The 26,415-nt window shown below is 36.8% G+C and overlaps 1 protein-coding gene across 3 annotated transcripts in view; it reads right to left on the bottom strand.

Annotated features, from left to right (window-relative positions):
- The window catches only part of trmt11 (tRNA methyltransferase 11), a 35,962-nt gene that overhangs the window by 7,135 nt on the left and 2,412 nt on the right, over positions 1-26,415 (bottom strand). For 2 of the 3 annotated variants that reach the window (XM_066702053.1, XM_066702044.1), the window contains exons 6-13: positions 25,993-26,127; positions 25,666-25,822; positions 25,259-25,339; positions 24,799-24,963; positions 23,078-23,150; positions 22,642-22,776; positions 18,096-18,216; positions 10,996-11,640 (exon numbers count right to left, since the gene is read on the bottom strand). In XM_066702053.1, coding sequence (XP_066558150.1) covers positions 11,500-11,640; positions 18,096-18,216; positions 22,642-22,776; positions 23,078-23,150; positions 24,799-24,963; positions 25,259-25,339; positions 25,666-25,822; positions 25,993-26,127 — 1,008 coding nt within the window. In that variant the 3' untranslated portion in view covers positions 10,996-11,499. Of the gene's footprint in view, positions 1-10,995; positions 11,641-18,095; positions 18,217-22,641; positions 22,777-23,077; positions 23,151-24,798; positions 24,964-25,258; positions 25,340-25,665; positions 25,823-25,992; positions 26,128-26,415 lie in introns of those variants that run through there. The other variant, XM_066702063.1, reaches the window with a different exon arrangement.

The raw sequence follows: 26,415 nt of genomic DNA, 5'->3' as shown, positions 1-26,415 counted from the left end.
TGATTAAGTTTCCTTTTTCCTTTTTTCCTTTTGTTTGGTTTTTCCAACATCTTCCAGGCAGTTGAGATACCAAGAGGATTATTATGCTGTTGTTTACATTTGATTTATCTACGATTTCTGAAATCCAATGGCTTAAGCGAAAAGCATTAAAATATTTTCTTTATTTAAATTTACAAAATCAGATACAGTTCAACAACCAGTCCTCTTACTGCTATGATCTGAAAAACTAAAAGATGGACCTTAAGTTGGCTTGCCACTCACATAATTACATTTCTATGTTCTGTTCACACTAAGAAAGGGACCAAGTCATCCTTTAAACAGTAGATTCAAGGATCTAAGGTTTCTCTTTGTTGAAGTGGTTGATCTAATGATGCTTCACTATGATTTACAGCACAAAAAAAAATCTTATTTATATTGCACTCCTACTGCACCATGAAACAAACAGTTTCACCTTACCGTCATCAGCTGATTTACAGCTCGCAGACCGGCTGTTATTTATGGGCACTGCTAGGCTGTGGCTGAACTTCTGCAGGTGTGGATTCCTTTCTCCCAGCAGATGTATTACACCTGCACTGATGATGTGTTTGTGTCACTTAACACCATCGCAGAGGAGCTCCTTGTCCAGACAGACCCAAAGTGGAGCACAGACAAGTTCTGGGTTTGGTGTGCCGAGAAAATCATTTCGGATTCCCTTTGATTGAGTTATATCAGACGACTTCTTCACATTCAAGGCACGCATTCAAAACACACACATGCACACGGATGAATGTCTCAGTATGACTATGAACTATCTGTCTCCCTGAGCTCTCTCCCTTAGGCTTGGTTTGATATCCAAGCTCAAAGGAACCTGGATCACCACAGGCAGTCCTTTCTTAAACTTTTTTTAACTAAGAATACAAAATAAATAACATAATGTCTCAAAACTATGTTGCTGGGCACTCTTATTCACCTAAACACTATAACAACTGCTTTTTAGCATTGATTGACCAAATTAAAAGTTAATCTTGACATCTTTTTTAAGCATGCTGCCCACAGCAGTAAGTGGGGGCTGATTTGGAGGGTGTATGAATAGAAATGCTTGGTAATCATTATTTTTCAAATTGAAATGCTGTACTTTAGTTGTGGTTTCACATAGAAATAGTAGATTTAGTGTTTCAAAAAGATGGCTTCATTTTATTTACCTTAATAACAGCTCTAAATCGAAGCATACGCGACCAGTCCTGATGAAACACTATATTCAGTGATGCATATGAAGACCTTTGAAGAAGTACAATTTGAAGGATTTGTTAACTGAGAAATGAAAATTATACAGTACACCACATGTCTGAAGGGACAGTCACTTTTTTGTACATGTACTTTTTACGAACTTTTTATAATTTTATAAGACATTATTTCAACATTGATATCCATCCATACATTTTGTTAATTCATCTATTTCAATACTTATTAAGATCATTAAGAATCTGAGTGAGAAATTGCAGGAAGCTGGATGAGTAAATACTGACTCATTGTTTCTCCATTCTTAATTGCATCGCCATAAAAAAGGTAACAACCATGATTTTCTATCCCTTCTGAAGTAACACCCCAATTAAGTTACCCTTACTTAACTTTAAATGGACATTTCCTGCCATTTCCTTGTGCATATTATATTTCTGCGTGTCTTTACAATATTATAGTTCCCCTTCACCAGTGCCAACCCCTTTGTAATTATATGTTTTATCCACGTGGGTAGTGCAGGAATAAACTTTTATCACAATGTGGTGGTAAAACCCCCTAGAAGAATTAGTAAAAATAGCTAGCGTGGCTAACTCCCTGTGGAAAAATGCATTCACAGAAACTGTTTGTTTACAAGGGGAACAATCTCTAGGCAGCATGGTGCTGTAAATTCCACTTTTGCAATGCATAACCACACAGGCATGAAAAAGAGTCTAAATACAAATAATATTTGAATTTTGTCTGATTGGGTGTTTGAAGTTAGGGGTGAGGCAATGTTCTTCCCTAAAACACACAACATAGAAGCCCTGACTTGGATTTGAGAAATGAGTCAAATGCTTTCCAAGTGCGGTCTAAGTACAAAGAGTGCTGACCAACATCAGGACATTTCTGGGTGGAAAGGTGGGAGGATGTGTTTGTGTCTGTCTAGCTCTATCTTTTGTTCACCTAAACATCTTTGTTTTGTCTTGTGACTTTTGAGCACATTGTGGTAATATTTGTATGGAATTAAAAATGACTTGACTGTAAAAAGGCATATTTAATCTGCTAGTGGTGATGCATACATAGTTGTGTTTTTGCTTTTAATTAGGGGTTGCAATACATTTTACCTTCCGTTCTGGGGCATTCATGAACTTGCAATTAGAACTATGTGAGGAAAAATTAAAGACCATGGATCCCTTTTTGAGCCCACTGTCTAGCCAGATCTTTTCACTCTTTGAACCTAATTCATTAACCCAGAAGCCAAGAATCCTAAGTGATTTTTCATTCTAGCCCCCATTTTACCAAAGCCAACAAGACCAATGTGTCCAATGAAAGATGGAAACTCTCTACAGCAGAATGCTTCACCTCGTATGTTGGACAATATGTTTTAGAAAAACAAAAAAAACTACTTTGCAACTTGAATTGTGTAAAACAAAATCTTTATAATACATCATTTAAAAATATATATCTACTAAGATTCACGAATGTGTACTGCTGATGTCATCTCTTCTCAGTCAGACACAAACTAGGTTTTCCTCTCAGACACATATTAGTTGATGGCATTATTTGCTATTATTCAACTTACCGCTGCACTGCAAAACAAACAGTTGTACCTTTCCTGTCTGCCCTGATTTACAGCACATCCTAATGGCAGGTCAGTATTATTACTGAAAACAACCCAGGCATGAATCACTCTTTCACGAAGCTGACTTTGTAACGCTACTCCCACAGCGTCAATAAGATGTTATTACAGTCCTCAGTAACATTAACAGGATTGCATTAAACCTGCACAAATAGAGGTCACCCTGACAGTGGTTTATACTTAGGGTTTAGCATTTTTATTTATATGTCTGCTTCCCAACATACGGTGCAGCGGTGAGCAACGGCGTGGGCTGGTAGCTGTATTTATTTGTTTTGGTTGTTTTTTTTGTATGAACATACTTTTTTTTAAGCCTTTTATGATGGAAGTAAAGCAAAGTTTGTTTATAAAAAGGACAACCTGTGGCTCTTACCCTAAAACAATTAAGCTCCCTACTTTACTTGTTTGCATATTTATATAAGTTGGTGTCAGGAGCAAACAAAATAATTGATAGACCAGCAGGTTATCAACAAATTGTTCTGCACTGCAAGTCCCTAATGTAATCTAAGCTTCTGATAATAAGTGAAGTAAAATGTGAGTTTAACAACACAAGTGAATGGAAGATTAAAACAAATCTGAAAGAAAACTACATGCTTAAAACTGTTGTAGGAGATTGTATCACCGGCCGTCAAATTATTTTGAGTCTTTGTGTTATCATACTGTTGATGTACCTGAACAAAGGTACCTAAATGTACAAAGCAGAACACTTGGCTCGACTGTGCTACTGCATTCCATCATGCTAATACAGTATATAATGGCAGCTCAACGCCTTACTTATGAATACCGAAACATAAGATTATGAGGAGAATGGTGGTGGTGGTGGCTGTTATGACAAGAGCATGTTCTGTGTCGTTATGGACAGAACATTTAATCTTTTCAATGACAAATGCATTAATTCACACTGATGAGTTTAACTACTACGAATGGCAGATATTCTTGTCAGCACCTACAGCATTTAAGAATTGCACAGAATGATATCTGCATTTCAAGGTAAAGGAAAGGGAAAAAATTCTAATATTTCACAGTGGTTCACAGAAAAAATAAATAAATAAATAAATAAAGTGTATATATATATATATATATATATATATATATATATATATACACTCACCTAAAGGATTATTAGGAACACCTGTTCAATTTCTCATTAATGCAATTATCTAACCAACTAATCACATGGCAGTTGCTTCAATGCATTTAGGGGTGTGGTCCTGGTCAAGACAATCTCCTGAACTCCAAACTGAATGTCTGAATGGGAAAGAAAGGTGATTTAAGCAATTTTGAGCGTGGCATGGTTGTTGGTGCCAGACGGGCCGGTCTGAGTATTTCACAATCTGCTCAGTTACTGGGATTTTCACGCACAACCATTTCTAGGGTTTACAAAGAATGGTGTGAAAAGGGAAAAACATCCAGTATGCGGCAGTCCTGTGGGCGAAAATGCCTTGTTGATGCTAGAGGTCAGAGGAGAATGGGTCGACTGATTCAAGCTGATAGAAGAGCAACTTTGACTGAAATAACCACTCGTTACAACCGAGGTATGCAGCAAAGCATTTGTGCAGCCACAACACGTACAACCTTGAGGCGGATGGGCTACAACAGCAGAAGACCCCACCGGGTACCACTCATCTCCACTACAAATAGGACAAAGAGGCTACAATTTGCACAAGCTCACCAAAATTGGACAGTTGAAGACTGGAAAAATGTTGCCTGGTCTGATGAGTCTCGATTTCTGTTGAGACATTCAGATGGTAGAGTCAGAATTTGGCGTAAACAGAATGAGAACATGGATCCATCATGCCTTGTTACCACTGTGCAGGCTGGTGGTGGTGGTGTAATGGTGTGGGGGATGTTTTCTTGGCACACTTTAGGCCCCTTAGTGCCAATTGGGCATCATTTAAATGCCACGGCCTACCTGAGCATTGTTTCTGACCATGTCCATCCCTTTATGACCACCATGTACCCATCCTCTGATGGCTACTTCCAGCAGGATAATGCACCATGTCACAAAGGTCGAATCATTTCAAATTGGTTTCTTGAACATGACAATGAGTTCACTGTACTAAACTGGCCCCCACAGTCACCAGATCTCAACCCAATAGAGCATCTTTGGGATGTGGTGGAACGGGAGCTTCGTGCCCTGGATGTGCATCCCACAAATCTCCATCAACTGCAAGATGCTATCCTATCAATATGGGCCAACATTTCTAAAGAATGCTTTCAGCACCTTGTTGAATCAATGCCACGTAGAATTAAGGCAGTTCTGAAGGCGAAAGGGGGTCAAACACAGTATTAGTATGGTGTTCCTAATAATCCTTTAGGTGAGTGTATATATATATATATATATATATATATATATATATATCAGTGCATGATTGTAATTACAATTTCCACTTCATGGGACTAGAATACATGCATGCAAAGTAGCAGTAACAATACCATGAAATAACTGAATTTCAAGGCTTTTCAAACAACAATTAATCAAGTTGCAATTGATCTCTGTTCTGTACCTTGATACCAACACAACCAAAGCATGTGGCACAAACCACTTTACCACCCTGATTCAAAGAGTCAAAGGATTTGGTTTGGAAGAGGAAGCAGACATGTAGACCTCTGTCCATAAAGACATCGAGCCCAAAGGAATGAGGTCTCAGCAATATATTACAACCTTAGGCTGAAATGTAGGTGGATTAGCTTCCTTTGGTTTTCTGTTCCTAGTCACTTCCTCAGAGGATTACAGCCTTCGGTGTCTGCTTTTGCTTAGACTTAGTGCAGAAAATTACTAACTTTGGATCAGCAACTGTAACTCTGAAAAATACATTCCTTCCATAGTCACTAGAGCTTTTTTGATCTGCCCCAGGCCCGTGGAGTTAAAGGCCTGGGTTTTCAATAAGGCCTATAATTTAGATTTGGGTCAGAAACAGTCTGTGGTTTCTCACCTCATATATTTCCTCCTGGAAGCATCAGTACTGTATTAGATGTAATCTCCAACAAGACCGACCTGGTTGTCAAAAGATGATAGATTTTCATGGGTAAATCCTGATTCATTTCAACAAACAAGTGAGTTGTATATTTGCAAATGTATAATGTCAAACAGCATATTCTTAAGATATGGAACAGTAGTTTAACTGTAAAAACAAAATGAAATCTTACATCCCTTTTTGATGCTAGAAAAATACAAACAAGTAACTAAGGCTTCATCTTTATGAAACATTTATGAATAAGGTGAAAAGTAAAGAATGGTCTCAAATTCAGACATTTGTGTATTTTCATACATTGGGGTTGAGGATGCTGTTTATTTAATGTACTACCATAACACAACTCTTCGTATGAACTAATCTTGTTCTCATGCTTGAAGACATTTCATCTGCCTGGGATTAATCTAAACAGGCACTTCTAACACACATAAATACATTAGCTCCCAAATGAAAGTTATCAGCATGTGATCTGGGACTCTTAGCTATTCATCACTCTTCAGATATTTCATTTCACCAAACTTTGGGTTGTTAATGGAGTACAAGTGAAAAATAAACTGGACACACAAGAACCCATTTTATGTAAAGGGTTCAAGATGTTTTCTAGTCTGGGCTCTTGCATTATAGTCTCCGTAGGCCTTGTTCAGATTCGGAATTAGCCCAACCTTGTTCACTCGAGGATGATTGCTCTTTTGTAAAGTGAAAACTCTAAACCATACTGAAGTTTCAAACGATGCTTCATAAAACCATAATAAATACTTTGAAAAGACAGTGAGACTAAACTCAAGACTTGGGTTGAAAGTATCCATTTCTAAATATTTTTGTAACTGGGAATCAATGCCAAAGTGTAAAAATGCTTTTTGGTTTTGTATTTTCTTATTCTGTTGCAAATCTAATCAAAATAGTTAACAAATGTGATTTTGATGGTGAAGAGGTCAAGAATATAAAAGTAAACTATTGATGAAACATATCAAAATGCATGAAAATTGCAAAATTTGCCTTTGAACACATTCCATTTATTTGTTAGTTATAAAGTTCGGAGTTTCCTATTCAGTGCCAGTACTGTTTATATTTTGATGGATATCTTGCCTGTTCTCTATTTTAGAAGAAACTGATCTGTAAGACTAAACCTCTACCTCATTATTGCTCTGGCTTTAATTTTGTTTTCTGAAGCTAGAATCACACCTACAGATTTACAAGACCTTTGCCCTTGTATATAGCAGCTGACCTTCACACTCATCCATGACATTTTTTGCCATCTATAACAACACTTACTGTTGACCGTGAGCACAGGACGATCTTCAATGTAATCTACATATCATACTGTATAGCCAGACAAAATATTTTGAGAATACTTTTCCAAAAAACAACATTAAAAGTCTCAGAGGGATTATATTATGTCAATCACTGTAAACTCTTGTTAATCGATGACTTGTTTTCTTTACCACCTAGGAAATGTACAACCATGTTAGAGAGAAAAAAAAATACCTCTGTGGTAATGATTATTGCTGGTCTAAGCCAGCTGTCTGTTAATAGAAATCTTTGACCTTGCAGACTAAATATTTTCTTAACCACAATGCCACATGGATTCTTTATTACCCAGTAATATACTACACTGCAGTTAAGAAAGAAGGACATCTAAATCACCATCTATGACTACGATTTCACACCACAACCTTTTAAGCTAAAACAAGAGTGTCCCTTTACGAGCTAATTTTGTCTGTCAAAAGTTAACCGTACTAATTTGACACAACATCCTCCCTCGAACATAGCATTTCACCTAGCATAAATGTTAACTTCATATATAACAGCAATTACAGGAAGTCACGGTGCGTGCTGGGATAATTTGCACAAAGTGGGAATGACGCCTGTTGTCAACACCTCTCCTCCAGCGCAGCTGTGTCTGTGGAATCCATCACCAGCTTTACCCACAGCAACTTAGCACGCAGTTTTCCACCAGAAAATATTTTACTTGTCAAAGTAGAGGTTTTTTTTAAAACAAAGAAAGCAAGTATATACACACACATTCAGGTCCTGGGAAGCGAAGCAGGAGAATGATTTCATTGTCTTGAGGATCGGGTAAGGGCGTCTGTTAAGAAGTCAATAATGATATATAGGGCTGTCTCAACTGAACGCTGATCACCCCACTGTCTGACTGACTCTCTCTCCTTGACTGATCCCAGCAGTCGTCCTCTCAGTGTTTAACATTCATCTTGGGTGCACTGGTCACATGATTAGCGTTCAGACAACTGGGCTGCCACATCTCCACTAGACCACCATAACAGAACCATTGAAAGCCTCCATTCAAAGTTCACAACATGTCTTATATCCTAGATCCCATAGGAAGGTGTGAAATCAGGCTGTGCCTATAGGTAACAGACAAGACAATTATTGTTGTGCTTACACTGTCAAAATCCCCCCCAAAATACAATTGGGTCAGGTTAGTTAGTACCATGCAATATACTTGAGAATTTCATTTACACAAAAGGAATGGAAATGGAAATACACAAATGTAAAGAATGAAATCAAATACAGATATATCGCCATGTTTGTGTTGTCTTATTATAAAACTGATTCCAGAAAAAGACATTCTCAACCTGTATAAGCATGTAGAAAATAGCTGGGCTTGTATAGGGATGCATCAGGGAACGGTCTTGACAACCTCGTTCATCAGTAGGTATGGGATGAAGAGGACAGGGTAATGCACACGTGTGACAGTGGCAGAATCGTGCCTGTTGATCTAATAAGGTCTGGATGCTGAAAGATACACCGCATTTTTCTCTTCCCTTGTCATCAACGTTTCTCATCATGACCAAATTTCTAACGTCATTTTTTAATCCAGCAGTTACGCTTTATTTTCATTTCACCTCGTACATTGTGTTTTGTTTGTTTTGACGTGTTATCATCGAGGCCTATATGAAATGGCGACTTCATTTCCCCCCCAGCATGCTCAACAGAAGATGATGGAAGTTATGTTTTTGTGCATTCCATGTCTCAGTTCAGGATTTAGGGAGCAAATGCCCAGACTGCAAAATACATTGCATTTGACATCCTGACGTGTTGGTACAACTGTGGGGGTGTACAGTGCTGTAGGTTTAGTAATAATGCATTTTTTCTTGTGAAAACAATGAACATCCCAGTAAAGCTAAATTTCATTTTCAAAAAACGCTTAAGAGACACTGCAATAATGTCTGGTGACAACACTATGGCCAACAGTATGTAGTGTGCCTTTTTGGACAATGGTGTAGTGCAGGGCTGGCTAACTCTGGTCCTGCAGAGCCATTTTCTATAGGTTTTTGTTCTATCCAGATCATTAACTGCTTACTTGAGCCAACTATGGGTCTTAATTAGGCAAAATGTCCCTGTTTTCAAGGTATCCATCAATTTAGAGAGACCTGGAAACCCTGCAGGATTGTTTCTCGAACAGGGTTGGCCACCCCTGGTGTGGTACATCAATTTGAGGGCCCATAGGTGATGTATTAAACATACTTCAATGTCATTGATTAGCCTCAGGAAGGGTTGTAGAAGGGTTTAATTTTTACACAAGAAATACACAAACCCAACATAACATCATAAAGATAAAAAGAAAAACAGGTTTTCTGAGAGGCTTTTTTAATTTTCTTTCAGTCAAAATGCCTCATTGGGAACAAAAATCATAATCAGGAAGGGATCCACAACTAATTTCATAACTTGTCTGCTATTAGGATGGTATACACAAAGTAATCAAGTTCAAAATATATACTTTTGAGTGAAGGAAAGTAAATAGTCAGAAAATGAGATCACAGATGAACAGGCCTAGAATTTAAAGGTTACAGTATCACCATGAACTGTAAATGCACTCAAATAGGGAACTAGGAGAGAAGATGTATTAAAACCAGAGCCAAGAGAAAGAACTTTTCTACACTAATGGACGGCATCCAAGTCACCACCAGTGTAGGAAAGCGTTACGATATTTATTCTTAATGTACTTGTCAACTGTTTTTGTGCACTAAACATACCTGTCTGCAGTGATCTCCAGGTGCATTGTCCGTGTTTTATTAAAGTAAACCAGCCGTTCGTATGAACTTGGGGTACAGAGGATAGAGTTACAGCACCAGCAGGGCGCCTTGCATTCCCAAATGTAAATAAATGAGAGCCTTACTAAGCTATAAATTGGCAACAACTGGCAAATGAAGTTTAGCGCTGGAAGAATGAGCTTTAATATCTCCAGTGGAGCTATTCATAACCCCCTGTCAATTTGTTTTCTTAAACAAGGGTAATGGATGGCATAAATTCATTTTTTAATAATATCCAAGGATATCATTAAAATTATATTTTACAAAACATGCATTGACTACAAGAAGGCTGTTAGGGAAATCAGCAGGCCGCAGTGAACTGCACGTCTCTTCTGTCTTTGTAGTCGATGGAGAAAATATATATTATAAATAATTTGGGTTTTCACACTCAGGGTACAGTGAGACAGATGCTGAAAATATTTTATAACTTGTGTCTGATTCTGCTAACCGGACACAGTGTACTGTTAAACAGAGCGTGCGTTACAAACCGAGATGAACAGCTGAAACCTTTTTCATGTATGAGCACTGGCTTCGCATTAATAAGCCCAGCACTGGAAAAGGCTGTGGGTTTTCCACAAAGCCTCGACTACTGATTATCATGCCAATGATTCAAATGACAGTTCCCTACAGAAATCTGTGGGTGTTACAAATCCCTCAGACCATCCCTAGAAAAAGTAAACCTTCAAAAGTTGGCAAAAGAAAACAAAGCGGAGAGATGAGCAATACATCAACAAAAAAGGCTGCAGTTTGTCACGATCAGCCGTTTTGGAATGAAAAACGGCAGGACATCTGGAGAGCTGTAAATCGCTGAGCTTGAATGCTTATGAAATGCACAGAGGACAATCAACAGGCAGATACACATACACATTTGAGCACTAAACTGCAATATACAGATAATTATAGGTGTTTATATTGAAAAGCAAGTCTGATATTGTAGCGATGCATGAACGTATATGAGAAGTCTGTCTGAGTCACATTACCTAAAAAACGAAGCTTTTTAAGAACAGGTACCAGGGATGTCAAGATGTTGGCTTGCCCTCACTTACTCGTTTAAATTCGAAGGCCTACAAGATATTAAAAATAAAATGCAGAGATTTAATAATCAAATGATGAAGTTAAAAGAGGCTCTCCAGTATTAAGATTAAAACATCAGCTAACAACTTTATTTAAAAATTACATCAAAGTTTTGAAACAACCCCCAAAGAAATTAACAGATACATTCCATTGCTTAAATGGAAGACAATTTATTAATACACAGTTCCAATATAGTGTATCTGGATGCTAGACAAATATTTACAAAGCTTTAGGATGTCAGTAACATGCAGAACTGGGCACGTTTGAATCGAACTCGGTGAATATTGTATCACTTAACTGCGCCACAACAATTAAGGCAACAAAATGCAAGAGTACAATGGCCCAATCCTAAACAGAAATGATCTTTGGTAGTTCAGAAACTAATTCAATCTTGCAATTTTGAATCTAAATAGTCACAAACAATGGATGACATGAATAAGAAACTTCACATTTAACATAGTAAAAACAAATAATAAAACTCGGAGCAAGAAATGCTTCCATATTCAGCAGATTTGCATAACGTGTTATATTCCAGTCCCCTGAGTGAAAATGAGAAACCTATGATTCAGCCTTCAATTTTCAAGTTCTTAGCCTCCTGCATGCCCGTCTTCTTCGTTAAGCCACTGAAGTACTTCTCCCGGAATGAGTTGTGACCTTGATATGGGCTGAATTTAGACTCTACAAGGTGTGCGAGCTCGTCAGTATACTGTAAAAGAAATAATTGCATAAGTAATCTAATCAGTGATCTGAAACTGTGGCAGGAAATGAACTCTCTGCAAAAAACAGTAATTTATCATCATTTCAACAAAACCTAAAAAAATATACAAATTATGAGTTTTAGCTTCATTTCTTGATGAGGAAGAATTTATTGCATTCATTTGTGGGGTTGAATTTAAGTACTTAAGATATGTGATAGTCAGCTAAAGAACCCCTGTTGGGTGATTCATTGATTAACTATGTTTGGTGGTAACACACTTTCATAGTGTTAAAGTCTCTTCAAGACATCTGAAAGTGGAAAGCATAAAAAAAACAGCTGAATGTTACACCAGCTCATAAATAAAAGGAGACTTCCAGGAACAGTAAAGTCATAAAGCTTAGGAAACCTAATTTAAGTAGTAAACCAAAAATAGAGAAAATACAACCCCCTAATATCCAGACCCCTTAAAACCATAACATATCAAAGGAAACGGAAAGCAAATACACATACAAGTTAGCATATTATTAAAATAAAAAATTGGGATCATATAAAATCTGTATGACTTCAAATAAAAAATGAGTTGATAATATTCTCATTTCTTTTCTTTTTAGTGGTAAAGAATGAACGTCTACCAACCTGTCCCCCCAGACCAGATTTTGGCTGTGAGTTAAAACACATAATTTAACATGAGCTATGTGCTGGAAACGTGGATTCGCTTTCAAGTGAGATTTTACTCACTTTCCACACATTATCAGTTGCCAAGAACAAGAAAATAACAATCTGTCAAAAGGTCATCTATATGGAAAACTACTAGACTAAATTATACATATCCATAGACTAGAATTTACCATTTAGTCACGTATGACATTATAAGAGTTATTAAATACTTATGACTATAACCAAACTGACTATATAATATAAAACTGCTTGGAAGTATCAGTGTAAAATCAACAGAGGAAATCAACAAAGTGGTATGGACAGATTATTATAGCTGATTCAGACAAATAATATTGTCTAGGATTTGATCAAAAGTTTGACAACTGCAATTACAATTTACAAACCTGTACTCTTATAGCTTTTGTTTTTGACATTTTCTTCTTCACATACAAAAACTAAATTAAATACTGGGTTATAAATTGCAATTAGCAGATCAGTCACTTTGATTTCATCCCTACCACATATTCTTCACAAATTAATTTGGTCACACACACACACACACACACACACACCTTTGCTTCACAGAGCCAGTCATTTTCAAACATTTTTTTTTTTTTTTAAACTACACCAGCAAGAAAATAATTTTGAAGAACCTGAAAAAATCTAAACTTTCAGCCATATATGCATTTAATCCTAAAATCATTAACCTGGCAACAATGTGAATGTCCTCCTTTTCTAAACAAAGGCCAAATTATACACACACTGCACTTTGACAGCTTTGACAGTGTAGTTTAAAAAGCAGGATAATGAGGTGTTGAAGAGATGGCCACTGGAACGGAGGTAGTTATTGTCCCTGCCTGCTTCTCGTCAAGATCACCGATTCGCCTTTAAAGGAATAACTCTACCTCACATTATTTTCTAATCACATGAATATAACTTAAAACCATGTCATCCCACTTGCTTATTAACAGAGATACGGGTAATTGGGTGTACGTATGATGCAAACTGAAGTAAAAGACACTAAGTGGTACAGTGGTGAATTTTAGGTTAAAATTTCACATCAAGATTCCTGTACAGCATTTAAACAAATGTTCATATGGACAAACAGAACCGTTATGTTTTAGAATGTCAAACCATATTTATGCCAAAGGCTGCAAAGGAAACTCTTCATTCATACTCATACTGAATCCCATTAGTAAAAGTAATCATTTTGCATATTTAGGATTGTCAAGCAAGCAGTATATGATATTGGCATAATGCCTTCTGCCAGGTTCAGACTCCAGTTAATGGACTACATTAAGATAATGGACATTAGGGTTTCATCAATAGTGCTACTCGGAGTCCTTCTTGATTTTAACATATAAAACATCATCCGTCTTAAAAGTGGACCATCAAGTGTAATAGACCACTTTAAACTGCTTCATGAATAAGACAATGGTTTCTTATAATCCCTTGGTATTAATATCACCCCATTTACATCCTATTTTGTGACAGCTGTTTTTAAAGCTGTCACTAATGTAAGCCACTTTGAGTTAATGGTATGCGAGACCAAGAATGAAAAAGGCAAGCTGTTACAACCAATGTTTAAGGCCCCTATCATTAAGTATATCTACCCCATTGCTACTAACAGTAAAGAATGAGATATGAATAATGAACATGAACAAAAATGTACGGGGAGAAGAGTGGATTCTTCAATGGGATTAGCGTATGTTGTTTGGATGAGTGTAAACATGAAATCATAGAGGAGTAATACACCCCTTCCTTCAAAAAGGACAAGAAAACAAAAATATAAAGTAAAAAGAAAATCCATATTCCTAATGTAATCCTGTTCTAATCAGTGGGCCTCAGTTCAGCTGGAGGGCAAATCCCAGGGTCTGTTTTTTGTTGGAGACAAATCCTTGATGCTTGCTCTGCTCCAGGCCCTGCATCTGATGACCCAGTTCAACAGTAGCAACAGGAAAACGCACACACATTTGAGGATTGAAACACTGCCTTTTAACGATTTTGTCTGCACAGTAACACAAAAATATAACTATACTGCTGACCCACTATATCAAATATCTCAACACTTCAAATAAAATAATGTTTTGTTTCTAAATAAATAATTGTAACATCCCCATCATTTGAAACAAACAATTTAGAAACAGTTTGAAATACAGTACTGTGCAAAAGTTTTAGGCAGGTGTAAAAAAATGCTGTAAAGTAAGAATGCTTTCCAAAATAGACATGTCAATAGATTATATTCATCAAACTAAATGCAAAGTAAGTGAACAGAAGAAAAATCTACATCAAATCAGTATTTGGTGTGACCACCCTTTGCCTTCAAAACAGCATCAATTCTTCTAGGTACACTTGCACACAGTTTTGGAAGGAACTCGGCAGGTAGGTTGGCCCAAACACCTTGGAGAATTAACCACAGTTCTTCTGTGGATTTAGGCAGCCTCAGTTGCTTCTCTCTCCATGTAATCCCAGATAGACTCGATGATGTTGAGATCAGGGCTCTGTGAGGGCCACACCATCACTTCCAGGACTCCTTGATCTTCTTTACGCTGAGCCGATGGCACTGCTGGACATCTTCCGATTGCGAAGGGAAGTAAACATGATGTGTCTTTCATCTGCTGCAGTAAGTCTCCTTGGCTGACCACTGCGTCTACGGTCCTCAACGTTGCCCGTTTCTTTGTGCTTCTTCAAAAGAGCTTGGACAGCACATCTGGAAACCCCTGTCTGTCTTGAAATTTGTGCCTGGGAGAGACCTTGCTGCTGCAGTAGAACTACCTTGTGTCTTGTTGCTGTGCTCAGTCTTGCCATGGTGTATGACTTTTGACAGTAAACTGTCTTCATCACCCTCACCTTGTTAGCTGAGTTTGGCTGTTCCTCACCCAGTTTTATTCCTCCTACACAGCGGTTTCTGTTTCAGTTAATGATTGTGTTTAAACCTACATATTGAATTGATGATCATTAGCACCTGTTTGGTATAATTGTTTAATCAGACACCTGACTATATGCCTACAAAATCCCTGACTGTGTGCAAGTGTACATAGAAGAATTTATGCTGTTTTGTAGGCAAAGGGTGGTCACAACAAATATGGATTTGACTGAGATTTGATCTGTTCACTCGCTTTGCATTTTGTTAATTGATAAATATAATCTATTAACATGTCTATTTTTGAAAGCATTTACTTTACAGCATTTTTTTTACACCTGCCTAAAACTTTTGCACAGTACTGTATATGTCAACAATAGGTCTCCTGTATTGATGTGTCTACTGTTTCCAAGACTGTTGTTATTATGCAACTCTTGAACTGAATACAGGCATTTAATATAGCAGAAGCATTCATTAAACCCTAGTGATTTATATTTCAATGTTCATAATTTATTTTCATTTCAAAGTGAAAATGCTTTTGGTTAAGGGAAGCTAAATCTAATGGAGCCCTACTAATCAAGACAATAGTAAAGTAATTGGGGAAACGGACGTCAAATACAGGTGTTTTCAAAGAGGCATTTCACTTCAATCTACTGTTTTTCCCAGATCCCATTCAAATGTTTGTATATCCAAGATTTCATACACAGGAAAAGCAAATGCAATTCAACGTTTGCAAAATAACAAATGATCTTTGACGAAAAAAGGCCAGCAGAATATTGAAATTGCCTTTGCCAAAAGAAACACTAATCACTCCGAACGGTAACAGGTACAATTTGTTTTAGCAGCCTGAGTGTTGTTTGACAACAGAGTGTCATCGGTTGGTGTGCTGACACAGCTGGACTCCCGCCAGCAGGAGAGAGGAACTCAGGAGATGAATTCCTGTTCCTCCGCACGCCCTGCACTGCATCTTCATTACCACGGTCTTCCCATACCCCACTGAGCACTGACTTAGGGCTGCTCAAAACCACACATCACTTCACAGCTGTCAGCTCCAAATCTTTTAGTTGCTGAGCATGGGGATATTTAACACATTTTACTAATTGTTGCAAGGCAGTAACACCCTGGCGTTTTGTTTTGTTATTTTTGCTAAGTGAAGCTTTGTACTTCATCTAAGCATGTGGCAGCTGTGTATGTCAACTATTCAGAAAAATGTTATAGAGGCTTTGCAAAGAAATATATAGAGCTTTACAAAATAGATCAACAAACGGGCAGACAGACAGACTGATAGACAGACCAAAACACACACACACAGTCCTAACCAAAATGCTGATGCCCTAATGCTTGTTAGAAAGTAAATCATGTGTAAATGTAGAGTGTACTGTACTATAGAAAAGTGCAAATGTACTATCTTCCATGAGGTGTAAATTCAACATGGCAAGATCGCAGCTCTCCTGCAGATTAATAGACAATGCTGATATTTATCAATTGAGATGAGCAAAATGTCAATTTTATTAATTGACCTTGACAGTGTAATCACAGGTTCACACAAGAACTATTGCACCCAAATTAAGGGGGAAAAAAATGAGAGAATACATATGAGATGCAAAACCTTTTTTGTCTTATTTACTTCATTGTTTGCTGTCCTTGTTAATTATGCACTTACTTTTATCAGTCTGTACATTTTATTATCAGCTGTGACTCAAGTATTACTACCAACTACACTGTTAACTTGTAAATAGAGAAAATAAAATTAAACCAGTTAGTTGCAAAAATACTTTTGTTTGACACAAAATCTTGAAATAGAATGCCATTAACCCAAAACTTGAACCTCAACAAGAAATCAAGGGATATGGCTCACAGATACCAGTTTAATACGAAACTAATTAAGGACTTAAAAATATGAAAATGTATTTACTTATCATTCCATACTGTGAAAGCTGATTGGGTGGCATGCTGCAATATGAGGTTACTTGAGCGTTTAAGACAATGCAATTTCAGTAAAAATGAAGAAGATCAAGTAACTCTCCCCGGCCAGAGTTGGAAACTCCTGTGTAATGTAATTTAAATCCTAGTGTCCTACAGAAATTCATAGAAAAGGTAACTTATTTTGCTTCTCGGCATTAGGGCTGGCACTTATATCCTCCTGTCACTTTCAGAGGGAATATAACTAGATACCTATCCAGCTGAGTCAACATCAAGTGCCTGTCTTGCATCAAATTTAACAGTGTCAAAATCAGTAGAGGCAATTATGATCTGGAATAAAAGGAATGTAGAAGGGCAGAGTAAAAGTTTATGAATGGAAACGGAATGATATAATTCCTTAAAAAATAAATTATGTTTTAATCAAATGTGCTGTAAATATATCACTAAAATATAAAATAAGCGGTTATATTTCAGGTAATGGAAATAATACAAGCAAGCAAGAAATTTACTTACTCAGTATATATAAAGCATAGAGCTTATGAAGTCAAACCTCACCTTTTCGTAATTAAGATTTGAAAAACAGCTGACAAATTAAGGAGTGGCCCAAGTCACAGACCAACACCACTTAAAAAGGATAAAACCTGCCTGTGATTCACAGTGGAATTTCTAATGCTGTTTATTGGAACAATCTGGGCGTGATGTGAAGTGGTTGGTCCAAAGATGGACTCTTTTCATACAATGTGTGATTAAGTCATTAAGAGTGTAATAAAAAAAAATGAAATAAAAAAACGAGTCAACCACAGACAGATGTCATGGTCCTGGGGCCTTGTGCAGAAAATCTTTTTATAGTTCTGTGGCAGGGCACAAATTTGGTGCTTGAATGTGTGTATGCACATAAAATCATACAGAAACTATAGACACAGACACCAACAAAAGCATATGCAAGACCACGCATACACACACATACAAGCTCACACAAGAGGGAGAAAAAAAAAGTTAATGGAACTGCATAAACACTTACCTCAAATTCTTTCAGCTTTTCCATGGTTATCAAACGCCTGGACGTATGACTGGAAAGTGTCTGCTCACAGTTGCTAATAAGTTTCAGACAAGGGTGCTGGGGTATTATTTCTTCCTTGTATCTGGAAGACATAAAGCATTTGGCTACAGCAATTTCATGCACATACACCTGACTTTTCAGTCATTAGAGCCATTACACTATATAAGCCAACACGTTTTAATAATCTATCCCATAGACATATTGTATGTCCTTTTTCAAATATTGTGGGAAGTCAACTGCTGTAAAGCACAGCATGCTTTATACTACTGTTACAGGAAAATATTCATTAAATATCACACCCAGTAAGTAAAAGGTGAAAACACTTAACAAGGAGATTTATATCTCTTGGGTATGGTGGGAAAAATAGGGGAAACACAAATGTCTGAATCTCCAGTGCAATGACGTGACTGTCACTGGTTAGATATTCCTGTTAGAAAGCACACAATAGGGATACATAGAAAATTATTCATTTCCACCGATCAATATGCAACGAAATAAGATAGTCCATGCTACACAACTGGTAAATGTCGAAGCTGAAACTGGGGTTTCACCAACTGTAAATGAAACGGGGTTAACACTTGGATTTCTTAAGGAAAATCCATTTTGCTGGTGGAAGACAACCATTATGTTAGATTTGGAGGTAGAGAGGAGCAGACAGAATCATCCCATCACGAATTTGTCCCAAGCTATGCCTGCCTCAAGTATTGTGGTGTTAGGAATAGTGTAACTACTGGAGAGAATCCCAGGGGAATGATTGTGACCCCAGATAAGTCTATAAAGCAGTAGCCACAGGTGGTTCCTAATTACTTCAGCTACAGCAAAACCAGTAAAAGCTTTTACAGTAAAGAACCAGCTGGGTCAGTTCAAGTCCTGTGATTCTTTAGCACAACACCTCCAATGGTGGTGAGGTGATGGTGGCAGCAGATGCATGGCATTACCTCATTCTGGGCACCGCATACGAGAAAACTTTACACCCACGCTAGCCAATGCATGCAGGAGAGTCATTCACTGCAACACCGCAATATAAAACAAATATTGGGAGTACAATGATTTATATACTTGTATATATTCAATATGATTCCCGTACAACTTGTAAGACATGTAAGAAAATACCAAATGCAAATACATTGTTAGTTTACAGAAGAAGTTATCAAATCCAGTGGTATGAACTGCTATAATGAGTGTGACTGGTGGGTCCAAAACACATTATTATTCAATCTTAACAAACGGGGTTAAACAAACAGAATCTTTGGTTTACTTTAGTTCAACAAATTGCTTTTACTCAACATTATTAGAAAGTAATTAAATCTGTGGTATAGGCTAAAGTTCTTAAGATCAATAGGTTATGTAAATTTGTCAGTCATAACAGACAAGTTCATTTTAAAAAACTTTTAAAACTTATATTTTGTATATTTTCCTTGAGAAAGAATATGAAATATGTAGTAAAACATTTACAAAAAACATTGATTGATATAAAGCAGTCAATACTGATGGTCCAAAAAACTCAACTCAAGTTAGTTATCAGCTCAGCTGTCGGAATCAGTATGACAGTATGCTACGCTATCCTCAAAATTTTACAGTCACAGACACAAATGAAGGAGAAGGCATGTCAGCACAACTCTGGACTGTAAAAAAAGGATTTTGTTCTTCTACAGGCAACAGCTGCACTGTTTAAAGAGTTCACTTGAAAAGACCCGGAGACAGAACTACAACAGTCTTAGAAGATGAGGGTTTACTTCTGTAAAATATGTCATAAAAAAATAAAATAATTGAGCACGGGATATTTTTGTCAAAAATAAAAGGTGTTTGAGGGAACAAAAACAATACTATGAAAGGAAATAAATGCTTTCAATTCTCGTCATAAATTTAGACAACTGTACTATAATTTGTATTATTTTTATCGTGTTGTCCTTTTCAAGACTGACATGTATATTTTGTAAGAAATAAAAATAAGAATCAGGTTGAAAATATAACATTCAATATGCCAAATAGTTTGAACCTAGTTTAATGTTACAGCAATTGACACTAAGGTCTTAAATGCCTGAGTCTAGTACAGTATTATATTGTTATTTCAAATAAATTTGAAAATGGTTCTTTCAAAACATACAATGAACATAAAAAAAACTGTTCAAATGCACTGCATATACCCTGAAAATAATTTTATTTTGATTTAGGATTGGCTCAACTAGTAAGACCATTATAATATACAACTAAGTTCAAACAAATTAAATGCACGTAATTTATTCTGTACTAAAATTCAGTAGTCCCAAATTTTTTTAATTAGAAGATTGCTAATTAATAAGTAATGCAAGCTTTTTATATAGCCCCAGTCTGCAGATAGAGAATTTAAATTTAACAATCTAAGCTAAATTTGAAACATTTAGTTAAAGGATTTACTTCACAAATAATTTGGTCTATTTCACTAAATAGAGAAAATGACACATCAGTGGTTGGAAAGAATAAGGGTATAAAAATGTTATAGATTAGAAAACAAAAAAAAATGTACAAGCCTAAAAAGCCACAGATTAATTTGGTAGAATATGTGGTAAGAGGTGCAGGAAACCAAATGCCATTTGAAGTAATTTAATTAGATGACCAAATTGTCTTACATCATCTTTGGTTACAATGGTTACAACTGCATATGTCCATCATAAAGACAAATGCCGAGACAAATCAGATAAACGGTTTCATTGAGGACCATTTCATCACACGAACACGAGTGTGTTTCACTGCAAAAGTACCACAAACATCTATAAAATGATTTCATGATTGCCACTGTTTATAAATAAGATGTTGCTATACAACTTGGCATTGGAAATGTTATGGTTACAGTCTCCCTCTGGTGGTACAAATTATTAAAAAGATGACTTCACAGTAGGGCAAACTATTTACTACTTTATGTTTCAGGCTTATTGAAATGTGTTAAGCGTCTAAATTGGACATCTTTAGCCCTTAAACATCTTCAAAAAAACTATTTTCTAAATCTTTACCAATGTAAGAACACATACTCTAGCTATAAATGCTTTGAAGTCAGATATTTCTGCAAATAAACTTAAGTGTATGGATAAAAAGAGCTTGTGTTTGGAGGTACTATAGCATCAATCAATAAATGAATAAAACAAATCAGGTCAAGCACAAATGTAGCTCAGACAGCAAAGATGGATATTATGAAAAATCTATGAGGCAAAATCTATTAATCTAAACTGCGCCATGTGCTTTTCTGCTGGACATCAGATGGGAGTTAATTAGTTTAAAAAGGGCACAGATTTACAATTGAAAATACCTCATAACCTCAATGCCACTGATTTGTACAGAAATAGCTTCAAGTACTTCCTTGTAAGCTATAAAAATTACCCACCACTGAAGGATTTAATAATAACGATTCATTCCAGACAGGCAGGCAAGCAGGCTGCCGTTTTGTTTTGCTCTAATTTAGGTTCCCACGCAGCTATAGGGTGACACAAAAAACATTAAAGGAATTCAGAACCACCGACTCCTGCAGTTTTTGACATTGTCTTTCATTTAGAGGAGATCTTATCTCCTGTGTGCAGTACAGTAGATCTCCCGTCTTTCATCGGCAATACATGTCGCTCTACTGAAAATTAATAACCCCAGGGCGAGACAAAACTCCAAATCTCTGACAGCCAAATACACATTAAAATCAAATGTGTCAGACAAACAGGACTTGCTTTTCAAATTGCAGTCCAAGTTTTCATGGTATAATACTTCTTAATAAATGTTTTCTTAAAGATTTACTTTGGCTGTGTTCTACTACTGCATCAGGTTCAAGAGCATGAGGGAGGGATGCCAAAATTGGGCACGGTTTAGCAGTCATATGTAAACACAACTTTGGAAAGAGACAAGTTACATGAGTGGTGAGGAAGACAAAGAAAGCATAAAAACACTTGACACTAGTGTCCGTAATTACTTTTTTGTACATGGAACTGGAATAGGAGAGCCTTATTGCAAATTTGACTTGAAGAAACATCTTGGAGGTTAATGATGAATCTTGAACAATGAAGTAATGGGGTTGCATTCAGTTTCATTTGTTTAAGAAATGCTAAAGATTAAAATATTGTACACCACTGTTCTAAATAATGTTATACTATATATAGTTTTGGTAATATGATCAACTTCACCATGAGTCAAAGAGTGTATGCAGAATTTTTATGTAAAGATTTAATTGACAAAATAAACGCCAAACAAAACGACAAAATCTATACTTCAAATGAAGTCAGAAGCAGAATGTGGCAGACTATATTCGCTCACTGTCTGAAGCACCAGTGAATATGGAGATATAGACCACCTAGTGTGCAAAGCCAGAAATGCACCATAAACAGGGTTCAGACCACTGTCACAAAGTTCGAAAGCTCAAACACAGTGCTTTTAAACTGTCCTTTGAAAAGGAGACATACTGCTGTAAAATGTATTAAATATATAGCACTTGAATTTCCAAGGCTTTTTGTTGTCCCTTAGGAGAGCAATAATGAAACAGAAAGAAACTTACTCAGGCCTGTACACTGGTAACCAGTACACTAGTCTTCCTCCCATGACAAGATACTTTGATGCAAAGTTCAGCAGGTCTGTGAAGATATCACTGAGATGATAGGCCATTGACACAGGGACATGACTTTCTCCACCGCTGCAAATTGAAATGGCAGTGTTATTCTTGGACAAAATACATCTATACAAAGACATATAATCTTAAACCGCAATATACAAAAAACAAAATCAGAATAATTATTCAGATTAATATGCATATGGCCCTTAAAATTCTATTGACTTCACAATGCCTGTAAATACTAAATTTACAGGTCAATTAATCATTAACAACTCAGTATTTATTCAAGGAATTCTCCAACAAACATGATCACTAGTTAAGGGAGCCCATTAGTAGCAGTAGTAATAATTATAATACACTTTTTGGGACTTTTTAAACTTACTAGTCTTCTGGTGGCTTTATGATTTCTTTCTGGGAGCCTGTTTTCCTTGTAGATTCTCTTATACCATATGGGGCTGAAAGAAAAAGGAATAGGGGAACCATTCCATCAGCTGTTCTCAGTCCTAAAATCTTGCGGATTATGTGAATGCAGTTTATTCCTCTTAAGGAAGGGGATAACATGCTACTAACATTTCACAGTAGCAATAGTCTTCTTTGTGATTCAGTTATTATAGCATGCGATAGAGGACTGAAAATTGCTTGCTCTGCTCTATTCTAGCCCATCTGACAAAATGTTATATGAACGCCTCGAGGGATATTAAATGATTACAAAAACAACAGATCAGCAAATAGGATTATAAAGTGCCAATAAGCACTTTTCAGTTTTCCAATACGCTGGCAATTCAAATGCTGGAAAATATATCTATATCAGGTTAGGGCTGACCTACAGTACCAGAGCTGAAAAAATGCAAGCAGATAACATTACAGCTGGACAACAAATGGGTGCTGATACAGAGGGAATGGAATAAAACTCAAGTAGTGATGTATGATGAGGCCAGATGCTTTAGGCAGCTCATCCATATCTTCAAACACTTAATTGGTGTGGTTTCACTTATGATGCAATAACTGCTGCAAAAGAATCCCAGAATGATTTTGTCTGTATCACAAGCTGATAACTGATTACATCTGTGTGGCACACTGCTTATCTAGATGGGTCAAAGTGAAAGCACCCTCAATCAAATCTAACGCAAATCGTTTTCAACAATACATTAAATAGCTTGTAGCTCCATCGTGAATGGGGCCTTCCTCCAGCTTAGAAATACTGCCATTCGACCCATCATGCTCGTTTGGTGTCCATTAATAACTAAGTGATCCAAGGATCCTATCCAGTCTATTTTTTCCCAAATTGTCGACTTCAACCACATCGCTGGGGAGTTTGTTCCAGATTGTGATGACTCTCTGTGTGAAGAAGTGTCTCCCGTTTTCTGTCTTGAATGCCTAAGAGCCCAATTTGTGTCCCCGGGTCCGTGTGTCCCTGCAGATCAGGAAAAAGTTTGATGTGGTCGATGCCTTGTAGACTTGAATTAAGTCCCCAAGTAGTCGTCTCTGTTCCAGGGTGAAAAGGTTCAGTTCCCTCAGTCTCTATGTATGACATTCCCTTCAAACCTGGAATAAGTCAGGTTGCTCGCCTCCGTTTGCAGCACCGTTGGTTCTGGATGTGTTACGTAAGGACATAAGCCTCTTACATTCTGCTCTCATCCCTTCTCGCCACGCTCTATACACTTTTCACCCCTCTCTCTGCCATGCATGTCCCTTTCCTCCTATAGCTGACTGCTGAACCTGAGACACTGCACTAGACATGCTGGGACTCAGACCTCAACACAGGCCTCAACCTCTGCAGCTTGGACACTGCACTGAAATCTCATAGGACTGCCTGCAGATCTCTTCCCCCTGTAACAGACCAACCAAACCAGATTCCATAATGATGTATTAATTGATATTTAATTATTTACTTGGAGATGTAATACTTATGACCTTTGCAGTAGTCTTCAGAAAGGGGAGAAGTCTGTGAGGTTTGAACTAGAGACAAACATCCAGAGATGAGGATTGTACCCCTTCACCAAAACATATCTGAGGCTCTTCAGGTGAAAGTGCTGACATGTATATTGCTATTTCAAGTACTCTGTGCATAATGTATTATAAAACTAAAGACCAGAAACTTACGATCTGTGATGATGGCATCAAACACAGCTCCTGCTCTCCATATGGTTTTAGAGGCATCTGACACCAGAACATCAATATAGGATTTCTCTGCTCCGTACTGCCTTAGGTTAGCTCTGATGTTTTCATCAGGTCCCCTCCACTTCTGGTTCTTTCTGCTTGCCTTTCCTGTGAAGAATGTTTTTTTGTAAAAGCCATTATTTCAAAAATGTACTGAAACTAATATGTAGCATTAGTTTATATGCAACTAATTATACTAAATTAAAATCATGTTCTACAGTTTTCCAGCCTATCAGTATTTTAAATCTGGCTAATATCTTCCCTACTAGTACTGCCAATAAACTGTGAACTCCTTATTATCAATACTGAGGAGACAACCAAAAGCTTGATTTGATTTATTAAAGATGGCAGGTATAAACATTTAACAATTGATTATAAAAATATGAAATTTTTCAAAGCATACCTATTCCGTGGATTGTGTTGTAATCAATGTCTGTGCCACATACATAGGAGCCAAAATGAGCGCATGCAACAAGAAGGCTACCTGAGAGAGAGACAGAATCAATGTGTGTGAAACAACGCACACATGCACTATGGCTGTTCAAAAGAATTTTTTAACACTGAATCACACTATAAATTAGTACATCTGGACAACATATTCAAAAGTTCATTTGGGACATATAGTATACATTCTAATGCAAGAAATATTCAAGACAGAATGGTGAAACAAAATCTGAAATCAAAAGATTGCAAAAGATGCTAGATTTAGATTGTTTTTTTTTTTTTTAACCCCTTCACTTAAACTAATACAATTATCTAAAACTACCAGCTTTTAAACTGTACCTAATATGTACTTTCACAAAATTTTACCTGTTCCAACAAATGGATCATAAACCAAGTCATTAGGTTTTACTCTGGCATGATTGGCCATTATAAAGGACAGCCCAGCGTCCATGCTTGTGTTTCCAATGAAATGTCGCTTCTTCACACTGTGAGATTTAATCAGATCTCTCTGCCCGTCTGCAACCTGGACAACAGAGACAGGTGTCATCAAAATAAAATTGTCAGATGCCACTTTTTACTGCTTATAAATCAAGTCATACATATTTTGTTGACAAATAAGATTGTTCTGGATTAAATCCAGCAGTTCTTAATTAATAAATTAATAGTTTCATAAAAACAATAATTTGTACCTACCCATCGCCCGAAGAAGATACGAAAGGGTTCATCTGGAATGCAATTGGGATCAGAACCGTAGTCTTCCAGTAGACAGAAGACATGGTCTGGGTTCTTCAAATTTACTTTCCCTTGGAATGGGAGAAATTCTAGAGCCTTAAGGAGAATTAGAAAAAAATATTTTTTATATTTCTACCTCTACAGTAGCAACACTATAAACGAGAACTAGAAATTACATAACACAACAATGCCATTGATTGGTATGTTTTAGTACTGATTGCTATTTGAGGGAAAGCCTCAAACTGCATAATATACTACTGTGACCCCATTCAATGAATACCCTGGAAGTTGATTAAAGACAACTAATCTAATATTTCCAAGAAATATTAATCCTCTCGGAATTACTTTTCTCCTTACAATGCAGAGAGAGAGAGAGAGAAAGAG

Source organism: Amia ocellicauda, chromosome 1, assembly GCF_036373705.1.
Source record: "Amia ocellicauda isolate fAmiCal2 chromosome 1, fAmiCal2.hap1, whole genome shotgun sequence".
Taxonomy (NCBI): Eukaryota; Metazoa; Chordata; class Actinopteri; order Amiiformes; family Amiidae; genus Amia; species Amia ocellicauda.
Note: the sequence above shows the minus strand (reverse complement) of the source record. Positions and strands in the feature narration are given on the sequence as shown.